Source organism: Adiantum capillus-veneris, chromosome 29 (genome assembly GCF_014529385.1).
Source record: "Adiantum capillus-veneris isolate H3 chromosome 29, ASM1452938v2, whole genome shotgun sequence".
In the NCBI taxonomy this organism is placed as follows: domain Eukaryota; kingdom Viridiplantae; phylum Streptophyta; class Polypodiopsida; order Polypodiales; family Pteridaceae; genus Adiantum; species Adiantum capillus-veneris.
Genome location: NC_140959.1, coordinates 135443627 through 135460990, shown reverse-complemented (window position 1 = coordinate 135460990; position 17364 = coordinate 135443627). Strand labels below are relative to the sequence as shown.

General features: G+C 43.1%; 1 protein-coding gene across 1 annotated transcript; it reads right to left on the bottom strand.

Annotated features, from left to right (window-relative positions):
• Positions 1-2709: 2709 nt before the first annotated feature.
• Positions 2710-5320, bottom strand: LOC147419955 (uncharacterized). Its single transcript, XM_086505436.1, has 2 exons — positions 4754-5320; positions 2710-4534 (listed from the first exon to the last, which is right to left on the bottom strand). Exons 1-2 carry the CDS (start codon positions 4967-4969, stop codon positions 3245-3247), a joined length of 1506 nt encoding a protein of 501 aa, XP_086361562.1. The 5' UTR covers positions 4970-5320; the 3' UTR covers positions 2710-3244.
• Between the last annotated feature and the right edge of the window lie 12044 nt (positions 5321-17364).

Here is a 17364-nt window from a genome sequence, read left to right as displayed (position 1 = left end):
CAAAAGAGGAGAGAGAGAGAGAGAGAGAGAGAGAGAGAGAGAGCCGGGCTTGAATCACCACAAAAACGTGAATTTCTCCACACGACAACGCAAACACGTAGAGAGCAAGAGGCAGCATTTTCATGCAGGTCGATTCTCCTCCCCTTCAACACCCAAGGGATGTTCCCCACTTCTTGTTTGTCGAGAAGCTCCCTCCTCCACTGTACGATTTTGCATGCATGCAAAAACCACACACTTTGATACCAATTTAAGGCTAGGACAATGAAGCCTAAGTCTCCACCCAACCATATACCTATGTATAGGCAACCCCCGAGTTAGCTTCATACTGACCCTTGGCCTTACATTGTCTGACTTTTGTTCTACTTGATGGAAGGATGGTCCGTCTCACACAAGGAACACAAGGATTTTTGGAGAAGCAATTCTTTATTTGATGGTTATTTCGCCCACACATTGCACAAGATCTAATACCAGAAGACGGTCTGGTTTAAGTTAAAGTAGAAGTGCAACCACTGCTGCACATGCAATGGGAATTATGGAAGAGCTGATACGGGATGCTCTTTTCTCCATTTCTTGCCAAAAAAAAATAACAATACCATGCAAAGATGGCAGAGGATCTTTCTCCTTTCAAATGGTCACAATCTGACGAAATTTAATAGGTAAGAAATTAAGTAAAACGGCTATAAGATCTTCATTAGATGCTAGAGCTTCAACATACAATCATTGAGTTTTGATGCTTTTCAATCTTTTAGTTAATGCTACTATATTTTCAACACGCATGGTGTATTAAAGAGCATAATTTCATTTTGAACTCATCTTTGAATATTTAGCTTTGGCACCAAAAAGAGTTTCTAATTATATCCGAACATCACTTGAAGATGTAATATCATCCAAATAATGAATAAAATCGTCTTCCAGGAGAAGTCTAGAGAATACCCAATGCTTGCTTGTCTTTCCTCTATTGCTCGACAAATAAAGCTCTAGTAATTGCAACCTTTGTACCCACTTTGTCTGTTCAAAGAGACTTGACGACAACACTCCACAAGTTTTTCAGAATCAAATATCCTTCAACTTTGATTTGCCATGAGTGAAGCCGAATCCGTCAAACTTGTCAAAAATTTTAATGCCATATTTGGCAATAAAAATGTAATTTGTGTGAAACTTCCTACTAATATTGAATCTCCAAAAAATGGGTGAGGTTTGTTAATCCCAGATGGAGACCCTTCAAAACAATTGGCTCTGAAAAATTCATAAATGGTTGCAGATGTACCGATATGCTTTGTTGACTTGGTGACTTGGTTTCAAAAAACCACGAACTTGGATTATATAGATTCCAACTCAACCTCGGGTTTGATTTCTATTTAGTTCAATGTTGTAGCCAAACTAGACACCTTTGAATACATATATTTGTCGGAGTCTACCAATTCGCAGCCAAGATCGTTTTCAAATTGTTACCGTGTGAAGAGATAAAGTATGAAAACTGGCTTGCTTTGCTTGAAGGTCGAGGCTCAAAAATAGAAGGAAAGACCACCATTTAAAAATCGTGTGAATGCTAACAAAAATAAATGGGATATGAAAAGAAAACGAGCTCTGCAACAACACCAATGTCACTCTGCTGCTGCTGCTGCGCAACCAGAAGATCCTTCAATGTCTAAAGTTGTGTCGCAGATCATCGCAAACTTGTTGATGGCAGCTGCGACCTAATCCACGCAGATTGATGAAGCCTTCATCTCCGCTAAGCGTGACTGCTCCCGTGTATCTTTCCAGACACAAGCTTTCAAGGCTCTAATAACACTTGATAGGATCGGTTGTTCTATGACGAGTGCATGTGGAGAGCCATGGGAGATGAAGGCAGCATGCACAGAGAGAGAGAAAGAGAGAGATTTGACCAAGCTGAAAATGACCATGCTATATTATTGATTAATAACAAGCCATTACATGCATAGGAGGTTTGACTTATATTAGCCATAGCTTTTTACCATGCAAATTTCACATTCCAGAGGGGTCTGCATTTGTTAACCGACAATGCATGATCCCACATGGGTTAGACGACTGGACAAGACTTGAACCCAACAGAGGGAAATGCATAAACTACTTCCTTAGTGGCCGTTGCTTTGTGGAGGACAAAGGAGCCTTAGGATGGGACAATTCTTTGAACCTCTTCCCTTGAGAAGCATTAGAATCGATATAGGAATGACATCTGCAAGAGCATGCCTTCAGCATGAAAATGGGGATATATGTTCATGCATTACATTCAAAAGCCATGACAACAAACCCAGAACAAGCATGAAAATAACATAGCATGGCCCTAAAATTGCCAAAGGACAAAAAGTCCCAAGATTTCTGAAGTCCATGAGAACCGCACATTTTACTTGAGGATTTGCAAGAATTCTGCCTCATCTGTCTAATTCACTCCAGCTATGCAAAAGACATCAAGGGTGAGAAACGGTTAAATGGCATGATTGACAATCTGTTTCAAAAAACACTTCAAATCAAGTGGCGAGGACCTTTCTTGGTCTTGGACAAGGTTCCACATGGCACTTATTAGCTTGCTAACTTGGATGGTACCCAACATAAGGCACGCATGAAGGGCTATCGGTGCTTTTATAGGATCTCGTCTGAACTACTAGGCCCCTTACAACTGTTAGCTGTTAACCCGAGCCAAACCCAGAACAATGAAGCCAAAGCAACAATCTGGAGAGAAACTCCAAATTTGTAGTCAGAAGTCTCTTAAGAAAAGAGTGACAAACTTATCAAAGTAAATGGATCTCGACGGAAGAAACTACAACCTTATCAATGGCTTTTCAGCTTCCCAAGAGCAAGTAGGGATCTGCACAAAATATTTGACAGCAAAATATTGAAATGCTACCCACAAGGATCACATAAGAGCATTTGAGAACCGGCTAATCTCATACAAGAGCAACCCCTCTATAAAGAACCGAAAACATTTTTGATGTAAGCATGCGTCCGCCATAGCATTATATGACAAGGCTGTATGTGCATACCTGCACATGGACGACAGACTCCGTGAAAATAGCTGCACATGAAATTAGATTTAAAAATTTTGGATGAGATGCTGATGTAGAGGAAATCTGTGTCTACGCAACTTGCTGCTTGGACCGATGAAGCGGAAGCCGTGCATAACCAAATAAACGCCCAAAAGCAGTAAAGGGTGAGGATTTTCTCGTTGTGAGCATATATACACAGACTTGGTAGGACCAGTAAAATCAAAGAGTAGGTGTCGGTCTTAGTCCATCAACATAGCAGTAGCCACAGTTCTACTGGAGATGGCAACTCCAGGAGCAGACGTAGCAGCCATAGTAGAGGCATTACCCAAAGTCAGCTTTAGCCCTTCCTCTTCCAATGACACCTCATGTATGGTCTCGCCTTCCCAAGGCTTCACAATACCCGAGAGCTGCCTGTTCTTGGCCTTGAAAGTAAATACGCCAGAATCCACATCTGGAACTGCTCTAAAATTCTCTGGTACAATGCCCCTTGCATCCGGCACAGCCAATGCAAAAATTGTATGACCCACACCCTCACCTTGACTTTGTGGGGGCGGCCAGCTACAAACACGACTTTGATCAATGGTATAACGGTCCCCCTGCACTCCAAGCATGTCCGAAGAAGGGGCTGCCCCTCTAGCAGTAAATGCCTCTCTCCTCACATCCATCACCAAAGAGGTGTCACCATTGCCCACATGATCCATTCTGACAGCACTTGCAGCAGACAAATCTCTCCTTAACTCCTTGGCTGTATCATCATGTTTGACACCTCCGGGCTGCCTGGAGGCCATCATTGCTGCTCGCCAATCCATGTCTACATCCATGTTAGTCGAGGGCTTGCAGGCATCCCGCGGCCTCTCAGACTCCAATGGGATTCCTGTTGGAAGTATTTGATCTCTATCCTGCGCTTGCTGTTGCTGCTGCACAGCAGCCATGGCCGCAACCGCAGCGAAGTTGAAAGTAGGCATGCCTCGCATGGAAGAGGCGTACGTTGGCGTAGACGCCCCAGAAGGAAGAAAGGGGGTAGCAGACCCAGAGGCCATGAAATGTGAGGGTGTAGACGTACCAGACATGATAAAGACAGGCGGATAGGTAGGAGTGGAGGTACCAGAAGCTGCTGTCGATGCAATGAAAGGCGGATGGCCATGATAAGCATTGGAAAGGGCAGTCGCCGCACAGTCTGAGGAAAGAGCCTCTCCTGCCTTGATGCTAAGTTCCGTCCAATCAGGCTGGACATGCGATGTCATCCGCGGAGAGCTGAGAGGCGGCGTGACAGGGGCACTGCAAGTTCCTCCTCTCATGATCTGAAGAGGAGGTAAACCAGGATTTCGGGAAGAGGGAGCCGCTGCACTGGCATTCCCAACACCTCCTGGGGTCGAAGCGACCGTTACACAGGATGACGATAAGCCTTTGAGCCAAGGAATCAGTGACAAGCCATCACCAGCACCACCTCCCTGGACAAAAGACGATGATGCAGGGCTTGTGGAGGACGAAATGCAGCAATCGCCTCGATCTTGCACAGGTTTACAGCCCTAAGCACCATCAACAAACCCAGATTCTTCTTAAATGGAAATCCATCTCGAATGAGTCAACAACATCAACAGAACCAAATGCGTGTTAAGTTAGAGAACAAATTCCCTACATTAGACAGGCATATGATGGAGACCAACAACAGTACATAACAATGGCGGACATGCTACATAAAATTTACACCCATTGATAGACAAATCGCTATTACAGCCCCAACATACCGGTTTGTAAGTAGTTCCATCTTCCTCCACAATCCAGCCAGCTTCACGGCACAGTGCTTTAAGAACCTCATTGTTGTCACAGTGCTTGGGCAGCTTGTAATTTCCATACTGACGCAGACCAGCAAATATTCGAGCAGCAATTGCGCGCCTCTTCCGTTCTCGTCTCTTGTTGTTCTCGCGCTCCTTTGAGGTCGGAGCGCGGCTACCAGATGTCATGTTTGCAATGCAGATGTGCAAAATCGGCAGGGTGAATGAAATGAAACAACTAGCGATGGCAATCTCCGAGTGTGGGTTGTGGAGGAGGGGGGGGGGGGGGGAGGGGGGGGGCTGATCAAATCAAATCGTATGTGCTGTATGTATTGTGGATCTGAACCACACTCGATGAAAGCGGGCAAGCATCTCGGCGATGGCAGTCTCGCAGGAGGGTCGCACCCCGATCGAAGGCAGGCAGGAGAGGGAGTACGTGCAGGCTGAGATGTGAAGAAGTTCGCAATTGCAAATTAAACACAAAATGACGAGGAAGATGGATGCCATTGCCAATCATACATAGCTTTCTATGTTGGTTTCTCTGCTTTTCTGTTTATGTGCATAGGATAGGATGCATAGGGGCATATACATCGTCTACAAGCCCCGGGTTCCCATGGTAACCCCACTGGGCCGGCAGTGTCGCGCGCTTCCAACGCCTCAAGTCAAAATCCAAGGGTAAGGTGGCGGTCACACGATGCTCAATTATCAGGATAATTTAGCCTCATTTATGGCCACACGATAAAACTAAGCTAGCTCAGTTGTACTAGACACAAGCATTTGTAACTATGTCGAAAACGACATAGTTGTAAAAGGTACCGACTCAGCTTTGAAGGCGGACTGATTCGCATGCATGTGTGGCACCACCCCAGCCACGAGCTACCTTTGTAGAGAGGGAGAGAAGGATATCAACCTTCACCATGGCTACTGCAAGTGCAGGCAAAGAGTTTTGTGCCCTACGTACACACATATTTTCAAAGGACAAACCCTACCAGTTGTTGAGTCTCGCGCGAACCTCGAGGTACCAAATGCAAAAAGCTTAGTGGCTTGTGCATGACCAAAACTAAGGCTTATTAGTGCTTGGAATTTTAAAATAGAGCATTGTAGGCTCAATTATCAATTACTAATAATTGAGCCTTGCGTGACCACAATCTAACACATCAACGTTGTCTACCACGGGGTCTTTTTTCCTCTTTTTGGCAATCTAATGCTTCGCATTAGCTAGTTTACCTAGGATTGCGCCCACATACCTACACCCCTAAGTCCCAAGGGTTGAACAAAAGCAAGCATGCTTAAAGCCCTTGGCCTACCACTAGGCCAACTCCCCTAGACATACCACGGGGTCCTTAATGAACCCTAAGCGGTCGTATCGACGGCACTGAAGTGGGGCATGATTTTTCCCAAGAGTTGAACAAAAGCAGGCATGCTTAAAGCCCTCACCTTACCGCTAGGCCAACTCTCCTAGACATCACACCTGGTCCTCAATGAACCCCAAGCAGTGGTATCGACGCCACTAAAGTGGGACATCGTTACCACGACATGCGAGGTCCAGTTCTTCCAAGGTTTCTTCTAAAAGTGCTTGGTTTCATGTTGATTTTATCATTACAAGTTTCTCTCTGCCTCACAGGTAGGGAGAGAGGCATCCCATCACACACACACACACACACACACTCGTGTATGGGAACAACCCCTAAGAACTTAGAACATGTCTTCACATTGCGAAGGGAATATTGAACCCAAGACCTTAGGCATATAGGCTATTGCTCTACCAATTGAGTTATATCTCACAAGGGTTTGCTAAGTTGTTGCTATGTTGGGTGTAGAATGAGTTAGGGCAGGAATGGAGCATGACAAAAGGTAACCAATCCACAAGGCCCATCTAGGTTGCATGCGCGCAGTTAAGGCTATGGTCACGCGAGGCTTAGTTTTTCCATAAGCCTCGACTAATGTTGACCATGGCAGGTACAGATCCGTCATGGTTGATGGACAGTAGTGGGTAGAGAGAGAGAGAGGTTGACGGGCAGCAATAGGAGAGAGAACTGGAGCAGTGACCTAAAGCTAACCGAGAAAGTTTTGAAAGTGTGCCTTTTTGGGCATACTTACAAAACTGAGTCGATGAAAACCTGCAAAAAGCTACTTCATCAGAGAGCTGGTCGAGTTGTGCTCCTCAAAACTAAGTCTCCCGTGACCATAGCCTAAGCCACATTCTTGGTCACACGCAAAAAAAGAGCATTAAGTAAATAAATATGCTTACCCTTTGTAACTAAGCCCATTTCGGAAAATTGTGAAGTTCAAAGCATAGTTGGGAGGTTGAATGAATGACTATGTAAGCGGCTTAGTTATTCATTTAATGCTTTGTGTGGGCATAGTTGGCATAACTGTCTATATCTGATAACTAAGCATCGCGTGACCATAGACTAATTCATCTCCAACAACTACTCTATAGGCTAGAGACAACATGAGCTTTTTGCATGGCCATGGCAAAGACCATGTGGCATGGGGCGAAGGAAACATCATTGCATGTGCGCAGTGTGTGCACGCAAAGGAGGGCATCTTTTGTGTGTGAACAACCGACGAGAGCGCGTCGTTCATGTGAGCGGACGGGTAGGAAGGCAACCAGTCCAGTTATAGCAAGAGAGGGAGTGATGAGACGCATGACCATAAAAATGAGAAAGAGACTGGTGCACACGCTGCCTTCATGTGCAGGCATAGGCTGGTTGGCAGGGGGGGCGCATGGGGGGGGACTACCCATGCGGGCCCACATGGGACCCATGCCACCGCGTGCCGCCCGTCCCTCTCGTGACATCACATGCATCAGGGTAGGGTGTGAGAATGCGCTCTTTTCTCTCTCTCTCGTGCATGTGTGGGTGTCGGGTTTTGGGCCCCGCCCGACCCCGCCGTATTCGCGTCCGCACTCAACTTCGCACGTGCGTTTCCGGCTCTAAAGCCTGCCCGCTCGTGTGGCTGCTGTGGTCCCGCCGCTTGACAAGTTCCCTTTTTCTTTAAAGAGCCGAGCGGGGCCCAACTACCCACTCCCGGACCCAGACGCATTGCACACTCGCGCGCTCTCTCCCCCTCACCTGCTCCACAGACTCATGCGTCCACACTGTTAAAATATGACCTGTGCGTCACGTGTGTGCGCTTTCGAGTCTCGAGACAAGCGCCCGACCTTGTGTGTTGCAGGCTCATGACTCATGAGTCATCAGCTCGCCTCTCTCCTCGCCCCCTCTCTGTTGGACAGTGCGAGTCGTGAGCCAGGACTAGCCTGCGACACTGTGACTGTGTGTTCGCGTGTTTTGGCTTTTCGCACATCTCCATCTCCTCGGGAAAACGCTCGAGTTCTCTCAACCGTCTCAAGATTTATTAGATCTTAGTCTTACACTAGTCAAAGTAAAATTCTTGGCTGGTCTCATCCCCTTTTGTAAATTTTAGTCCTCATTTCTAAGTGTTTATAGAGCCACTTCACATGGCATTGTTGATTGCCAACTTTAACATGGAGCCCCTACCCCGTTGCCAACAACTCTTCTTTTTGAACTATCTGGTGAGTACTTCAGGTCTGCCAGACTAGATAGGGTCTACATGTCTTTGGATTTGTTGCAGCAGCATTGGCAAATAAGCTGTAAAACAAACAGTGCCATTTTACTTTCTGATCACTTGCATGTCAGCACTGTGTTACAACAATCTGATTGCTCATTTAATGCTGGTTGCACTCATCTCGATCAATCTATGTTGAAACTGGGTTCTGTAAAGTCAAAAGTTAAGAGAAATCTTGCATGATTCCTTTTCTGCTTGTGACTCACCTTTTCAGAAGGCATGGAATTCAGCTGTTAGAAGCATCTAGCATCTGTTTACGGATTGTAAGAGGAAAGTTAGGAAAATTAGATCTAACAAAAGCATGATGATAAGGGACAAGATCTCTAACATAGAGAAAAACTTGGACCCTAAAGAAACCCCTACTCAGGAACTTGTAGACCTAAAGGAAGACCTTAGGCACGAAGAGCTCCTGGCTGCTAGTAGTGCCCGAGCTTGGACTAGAGAGTTTTGGGCTGGAAAGGTTGATAAACCTAATAAAGACATGTTTAAACTTTTTTTATAAAAGAAAGCTAGGGACTTTGTCCTCTTCCTGAGGAAGAGGAAAATTGATGGCATCATAAAGAGAACTTGGATTTTCTTCTCTGATATATTCTCTGGTCCTCCCCTAAGAAATGAGGATATAAGAAATGCAAGAGCCCACATTATCAGGATCAGGAAAAAGAGTATATCTCAAGATCTTGCAAAAATGTTGGATTGTCCCATTTCTGAAGGGGAGATCAAAGATTCTATTAGGGCATTGAAAGATGGCAAAACCCCAGGCATTGATGATATTCCTAGTGAGTTCTTCAAAGCTTATCAAGATTTCTACATCATGCAAGTCTGGCTAGAAGCTGTTAGGCTAGGAGCTCTTCCTACTAAGGTTAATACAGGGGTCATAAAGTTAATACACAAAAAAGGGACTAAAGATGATCTCTCCAGTTGGAGACCCATCTTATGTCTCACTTCTATATATAAGATGTTTTCCCTATCCTTGGCTAGGAGGATCAGCCCTCTTATGGACAGGATCATCTTGCCAGAGCAAAGGGGGTTCATCAAGAACAGATACATATTAGATGCAATCATCACACTTTGGGAAGGCATGGAATATGCTGTGGAATCAAGACAGGATTTTATTTTTTTCAAAATAGATTTTGATAAAGCTTATGACAAAATAGAGTGGAACTTCATTTTGCAATCTTTAGCTAACATTGGATTTGGAAAGCAGTTTGTTAGATTTGTACATATTTTATTCGATAATTCTTTTACCAAAATTGCACTTAATGGTAAATTTATTGAGGCTATTCAACTTGCCAGATCTATTAGACGGGGTTGTCCCCTGTCCCCTCTTATGTGTGTTATGTCTTCAGATGCATTGGGATGGCTTGTCAATGATTGTATCAATCAAGGTCTTCTAAAAGGTATTCAAATTCCTGGCATGGAGAAAGATTTATGCCTACATCAGTTTGCAGATGATACAAATAGTTTGCTGAGTAATGATGATATCTCTATTAACAGTCTCAACATTTTGTTCAGCTTCAGGCTCTCAGATTAACCATGGAAAAATTGTGTATAAGACATCTAATGGAGACTCCCCTTCTTTGGTTGTTGTCACAGGAACCGAATAATAGAGATCGATAGCAAAAGATAGAGAAAGAGATCTTTGTATTGATGAATCTTTGTAGAGTTTTGATACAACAGAGAAGCAAAATATATGGGCGCACTCCGTTGTACGGAGCTCGAACCTCCCGACCACCCCTGAGCTTCAGTTCGCTTGCATGCAGCGTCTCACTCGCACTCGCACTCTCACTCTCACTCTCACTCGCACTCGCACTCGCACTCGCAGAAGAAGAGATCGGTGAATGATCCCCAAACGCACCACCCGTCGTGCTTTTATCCTTCTTTTCCTCGAAAGGCTTGCACGATTTTCGTACCAAGTATACCTGCGAGAATAATATAAGAACGTGATCGCTAAGCGATCCGTAAAGGTTGGATTTCTATCATGACACTTTGCACAGATCCTGTTTCACACATTGATTTCTGCATCGCCTACAAAATAACCAAAAGAACATACTCGTGCAACCAATTCAACATGATAATCAAAGTAAAAAAACATAATTATATACCTTCATAATCTCAATTGCCATACTCTACCATGAAGAAACAATCCACTTCTTGGTTGATAGCAGGGAGAGCTATATAATGTTGTATGTCTGTCTGTTCCTGTGTATACTACACTGCTGATGCCTTCTGTTTGTTTTCATCATAACTTTTACAAACAAACTCAGAACAAAGCGATCCAGGTACTCAAAACGACGGGAATAGGTCTGGTCTACAAGGTATCGCGGACAGAATTTTGAAAAACATCTTTGTTTGGCTAAAAACGCAACTTTTAGGTTGCGACTCATAAAACCTCTATTTTTGGGTCTCCACTACTTTTACAACTTATTTTAAGCCTACCCATGCATTTTAAGCTAAAACACATAAATATAAAACATTGATATTAATAAAAATCTCTATTTTACTGTTCATAAACAGACTATCTGTTATTCATTAATCTTTATCAAATCCGTCTTTAGTATATTATTTAAAAAAAAGAATATATGTTTTCTCTTAATATCTCAACTCATTCGTATAAGCTCTATTTAATAGACTATTCAACAATCTTTCAAATCGTGCTAACGAAAGATATGCCCTGCTACATTCTTTTCGACTTTAAGAACTTCAAAGACTGGTCCTATTACAGTTGTACACGTTGGATGTCAGCAGATTGAAGATGGTAAAGTGTTCAGGCTCCTTGGTATACCTATGGGCTTCAAGGTCAGCATGTCATAGAGATTTGAATGGGTATTAGACATGTTCAGAAGGAAGGTGTTTGGTTGTACAAGATGGATACTAGCAGATTGAAGATAGTAAAGTGTTCAAACTCCTTGATATACCTATGGGCTTCAAGGTCAGCATGTCATAGAGATTTGAATGGGTATTAGACAGGTTCAGAGGGAAGGTCTTTATGTGGTATAATATGCAAACTTACCTCCCTTCTAGACTTTTTGTGCTAAACCACTACTTGCTATCCTCTATGTTTCTTTTCTTGCCTATTGAAAGCCCTCCAAGACTCAATTGAGTAAAGTATTTACCCTTGCAAGAAGGGTTTTGTGGGGAGGTAATGAAGATAGATCCAAATTACCTAAAGTAGCATGTAGCACATGTTGTTTACCCAAAGACGTTGGGGGGCTTGGTATCCTCAACCTGGCCTTTCTTGCCAAGAAGCTAGCTGCAAAGTGGGTTGTAAGATCTATAGACAGGGATGATACTGGGCCAAGCTTATCCAAAGAAACCTCGCCTCCTTTTGTGTGCAGGGCTCCAAAGCCTGGTCAGGACTCTCATTGAGAGAGGTCACTCTCTGCCAACAATCTTTGAAGTACAAAGGCTCTTCCCTTACTTGCATATTATGGGAGTCTTGGCAAGACTTGAAAGAGGATCAATCTTTGCCTCCTAAATTGGTTTATGACATTAACTTTGTCATGCAGGATCCCATTTGCATAACACAACACCACTACCCACTAGTTTGTCAACAGCCTTATCTTTCTTGTATAATATCAAATATATCTCTAAGTCATGTATACTTAGTATGAAAGGGGTCTCTCATGTGAGCCAACATGAGCTCCAAAAGCTTAACCCCTGGCAAAAATAGAAGGTTCTCCTTACTCATGTATACTCTGCCCCTAGGTTAAGGATGTTCCATAGTATTCATGAGATGTGATCCGTCATGTTAGGGGCCCATCCCCATCCCTACCTTGGGGACTCGGTTTGTTTCTTTTCTGTTTACTTCAAATCATTACACCTTTCAAAAAAAAACTTTTCTTTTTGAAGATAAACAAAAATTTAATTTAAAAAAGGAGAAGTACAAGGCCTCAAAAGCATGAAGAGGAGAACAAAGCCGGGCACATCTAACCTTCAAGGAGAGAGAACATTAACGAGTGATAAAGAACATCGTGGAATTATGTGACTCCTTAGTTCTTGACTCATTACTTTAACCTTCCCTGCGTATCTCCTTCCCCCTGCTCGCTCGCGCTACTCCCAGCCTCTCCCCACGCCATCCTCGCCCCCTCCCTATCCGCGCTGTCAAAGAGTTGGCGGTCTTGCCAGGAAGGCGTCGGGCCTCTAGCTGTGAGGGTTTGTGGGGAGACTGTGAATCTTTTCACTTAAGCAAGCTTAGTGTTTGTAGCAAATACATTGTGTGTAGCCATTGGAATCTTACACGCAAACACACACATACGCGCACGTGAAACCCTCAAAACAAAACAAAGATGAAAACATCAAGGCTTTGATTGTATCTAATCAAAGGTAAGATGAAAGGGTTCACTGATGCATTTATAACAGCAAGTCGTTGTGCTCCAAATAGATTTCGAATGGTTCTTTGAAACTGTAACTTAGTGCTTACAAAGATGTAGATATTTTGCCTAGCGATAGGAGTGAGCCATGTGTACAAGTCTTCTTGGTTCATAGTAATATTAAGAAAGCAAAACTCAACCCCTAGAGGAGAATAAATATGTGCACATCGAAAGAATTAGAGTAGTCTAGTAGTGGCTAAATAAGAGGACGTGGAGAAAGAAGAATTTCTTGCAGTCTTTCCGGCCCAAAGAGTAACACAATTATCTATTGGAAGTGGATTTTACGACTAATACAAACGTTAATTCTAATATGTTGCACAAAGTGAAAGGGTTGAAAAGTTACACCATTGGGGTTATTCATCTAAGAAAGCTCAGAAAGCAGTCAAACAATGGAAGAAAGAGATAAGAGAGACAACCAACACACAAAGACCCACACAAGCTTAATCCAAAGAAGTGAAGCACACCTTAAGACTTGTGGTATTGTAGCCAACTTGATGAAGTAAATGATGCATAGTAGTCTCCCACACCGTTTGCAAGCCACCAACAATGTGTTTTTATTGATGAAAGAAGGTTACATAGAGTGTATGAGTATTACAAGTGAGGAGATAGAAGGCTTGAGGCATGAAGTAGCAAGCTCAAGATGTGTTGGGCTGAAATTGAGAGAAAGTTTTCCTCAAGGAGATGGTTAGGAGGTTGGGTGATGGCTTGATAGAGTGGCTTGATTATGGAGATTGCTTGAGCGCTTGATTGCTTGATGGTTTTCTTGATGCCCAAGTGATTGGCAAGAGGCTCTATTTATAGGTGAAGTTGCCTCTTGAAGAAGATATTTGCTTAGAAATATCCAAGGGATTTGTGTGACAAGTGTCTCTCTTTTCAAAATATCTCGAAATTATCTTCAAAGTTTTTAGATCTTTCTCTTCAAGAAATATCTAGAAGTTCTTCTAGATCTTTCTTTTTAAGAAATATCTAGAGGTTCTTTTAGATCATTCTCCAAATATCTTCTCCTTGTCGCCACATGTCAAGAATTGTTGAGCTATGGTGGGAACATGTGCATAAAGAAAAAATTGAGAGAGAGCTTGGCATACATCATGGATGACATCAAACAAACTCGTAACCACTTTTCTAAGGTATTTTTCTACGTCCATAATCACTCCAAAGTGCACCTACTATGTGTAGAATGACACCTCATGGGGTATACTATGACTAAGGCCACTTTTGGCAATGCTATATATGTCATATGCCACCTAGGATGCCTAGTAGATAGGAGGTATGTTTTATAGGCTCATTTCATCATGGCTCCAAGAAGAGGTTCACAAAGAAGCCCGGGATTGAAGTCCATTCCCAACAAGAGTGACACATCAGACTTCGACTAGCTTTTTGCATGCTAAATGGAAAATGCATATACTTATGTACACTTAAGGTATACACATAAAATCCATAATATTGTAGGGCTTAGCTTCCGTTCCCACCATGCACGTGCCACGGCACGACATCCACCCCCTCTAAACCTGTACATCCTCCGGTATGTGCCACAGCTAATGTTTGCGGTTTGAGTTTCTTCTTCTTCATCTTCACTGGGTAATTCCAAGCCTTCATTCTGGCTTACTTGATAGACCGGATGACTATCCTCTCTTCTTTTGAATACCTTGATTCCCTTTCCTGCAATGGGTATCTTTATCTCTGTTCTATCTAATTCAGCCAGGGTGTAAGTGGCATTGTCATGTACGTACTTGACTATATACGGTCCAAACCATCTTTTTGAAACCTTTCGCATGACAGTATGCTGGTTATCAAGACTAATGTCATACACTAAAACCCAATCTCCTTGCTTAATTTCTGTAATGGAATTGGCCTATTTAATTTGAGAGTAGCGGAAATTAATGAGAGTACTTTTGAGAAATGACTTTGTGAGCATAGCGGGTGAACATAATTGAAGATAGCAACATAATCATAGCAATTAGTTAACTTGGCATGAACAATACTTTTGCAAGAGAGAGAATTTAGAGAACATGACAACAGTTGAGGACCGGATTTATGTGGAGCCGGTCCCCCCTCCAATAGGCATTTGTATTATGATTTCTCTCATTAAGAGAGAGACTTGTTACAATATAATCTTTGTGTTCCTTGTGACCTAGGTGATGCAATGAAGATGGAAAGCTTCATGCATCACAAACATAACATAAAATTGAAGAAAGCTTTAACTATCCCAAGCCTCAGTCCCAAGATCTCAAACACCTTCGAAGGTGGAGAGAGCTAGCAGGGAATGAGGGTAGGGAAGAGGAAGAAGAAACATTTCGTAGGAGAAAGAATTAGTTCCTCACTTATCATAACTCTTGTTGCTAGCATACATAATAGCATAGTAATGAAGAAGAAGGAGATGGCAAGCTTAAGCATTGAAGCATGGCTCTTGGTTGGATTTGCACTCCATATCCAAGAGTGTTGGTGTAGGCTCTCAACCTCTACTTGCTTGGACAAGGAGAGGGAGCTCTTGCACTTTGCATAGCACACAATGAGAGTGTTTGTGAGTGTGTGTGGGTGAGTATACCCCCTAAGCAACCCCCTAGTTTGCTTGGGTCGACCCCCCCTTGTAGCTCATGCTTGAAGCTCATTGGACCCCTCCAGGCCTAGCCAATCACAAGCAGGAGGCATTACAAGCAGCAAGGGTAGCCTTGAGACAAGTGTCCCCCTTTCCCCTTTGAGAGATAGAGCTAGATAAAGGCTAAATCAATTAATTAAATCTCATAAATTATTATTGGACCCCTTGGGTGGCCAACCAATAGGCTTCAGGCACACCATGAGGGCAACATGAGGAGGAACTTGACAAGTGTCCCTTTTGCTTTCTTTGTACCATGCATGCCTTGTGTGAGTGTGTGGGTGTTCTCTCTCATCCCCTCTCATGTAGGTCTCACCCCTCCTTGTAGGGATTGAATCTTTGACTTTTTGACACCTCAAGCCCCTCATGCATAGGCCCAGTTCCCACCACAAGCTTGGTCGTTAAGCACTTTAAGCTTGGGCTAGGTTCTCAACTTATGTGCAACCCTAGCATCTCAAGCATGTCAAGCACCTCAAGCATCTCAAGCACCTCAATCATCAAGCACCTTAGTCATCAAGCATGACAAGCAGGACAAGCAGCTCGAGCTGGGTCGAGTTCCCGCGCCTCAAGCTCAGCCCTAGCTTACCTAAGGTCAAAGGCCTTTTACACACATTATTGGAGGTCTTCAATGAATCTAACCCTAAGGTCTTATGCTCCATTTGTTAGCCTTGCTCTTTGATAGACCATCTCTCATTTGGGCCCCTTTACCATTGGCCCCGTGTTGAGATAGATCTATAAGCACATGTCTATATCTTAACACTTGTTCCCGTTTATTCTCTCATATTAAGTGATCAATTTAATATGAGAAAATCATTTGGGTTGGTTAGATATTAGATATTAGATTTTATGACATTACCTCTCGCTTGAAATCATAGTCGTCCTCGACTATGAGGTAGAAGAGATAAAGCCTTAGTCATTAGTCAATTTTACTTAGCGGGTAGAGGATACCTTTTTACCCTATGACATCTTTCCAAGATGGATAACTAATCCATTTGGTGCTTGGGAGACATAGTTGCCTCAAGCATATCTGCTCTTTAGTCCATTTCATTCTCCCAAAGTAGAGTGACAAATTCTACTTGGTGTTTGAGAGACGTCGTCATCACAAACATGATTCTAAGCATGCATACTAGTTAAATTTGTGCACAATTAAAAAGAGGACTAGTCTTATAAGACAAAAACATGAGTCATTTAAAAGAAATTTGTACATTTGCTTACTCTAATGTACCATCGTAAGCATTGACAAGGTTCATACTATCCTTAAGCTATATTCCTTGCATCCATCTAGCATCTTCAAAAGGATAATTTTTGAACTTAATAAGATACAGTCGGATAATCTTACCATGTCGTAGTACCTTGTCTTCATGCCGAAGGACAGCTTTGGGTTGTAGCACCTCTTCTTGGTCTTCAACTTCGGGAGGGTCTTCAATAATTGGTTCAGTTGGTGGCTCTCCTTTGTAGGGCTTAAGTAGGCTTACATGAAAGGCATTGTGTATGAGCCAATGGTTGGGCAACTTGAGGGGCTTCAAGATTTGGAAAGGACCATAGTATCTTTTTGCTAGTTTAGCATAATACTTTTGATGGCCCATAGGATTTTTGCCCGTCGTTTGCCTTAATCGAGCCTTAGGAAACTTGTGTAAGACCCAATCATTTTCTTTGAACATTAAGGCTCTTTTGTGCTTATCAGCAACAACTTTTTGCCTTTGTTGAGAGATGGATATATCCTCCCTAATCTTTTGAAAAGATTCTTGTAGGTCACGGCTATACTCATCGGCGGCGAAGATCTTCCCATGTACTTTGAGTAGCAAGGGAATTTTAGGTCTTCCCTCAATGATCTCAAAAGGTGCTTTTCCCATAGAAGTATGTACAGTATTATTGTAGGCATACTCTACAAGAGGTAAGTACTTTTCCCATTGTGAGCGTTGATCTACTTTGGTAACATAAGTCTTGAGTGGATCGAGTATCGTAAGATTGGCTATCTCACTTTGGCCATCCGTTTGTGGGTGATAGGCGGAAGAGAAATTCAATCTTGT

Bases quoted from the DNA above. Each gene is read 5' to 3' on its own strand.
- LOC147419955 (XM_086505436.1), bottom strand. From the start codon at position 4,969: ATGACATCTGGTAGCCGCGCTCCGACCTCAAAGGAGCGCGAGAACAAC. The intron at 4,535-4,753 runs GTATGTTGGGGC...GATGGTGCTTAG, and splicing joins ATGGAACTACTTACAAACCG to GGCTGTAAACCTGTGCAAGA.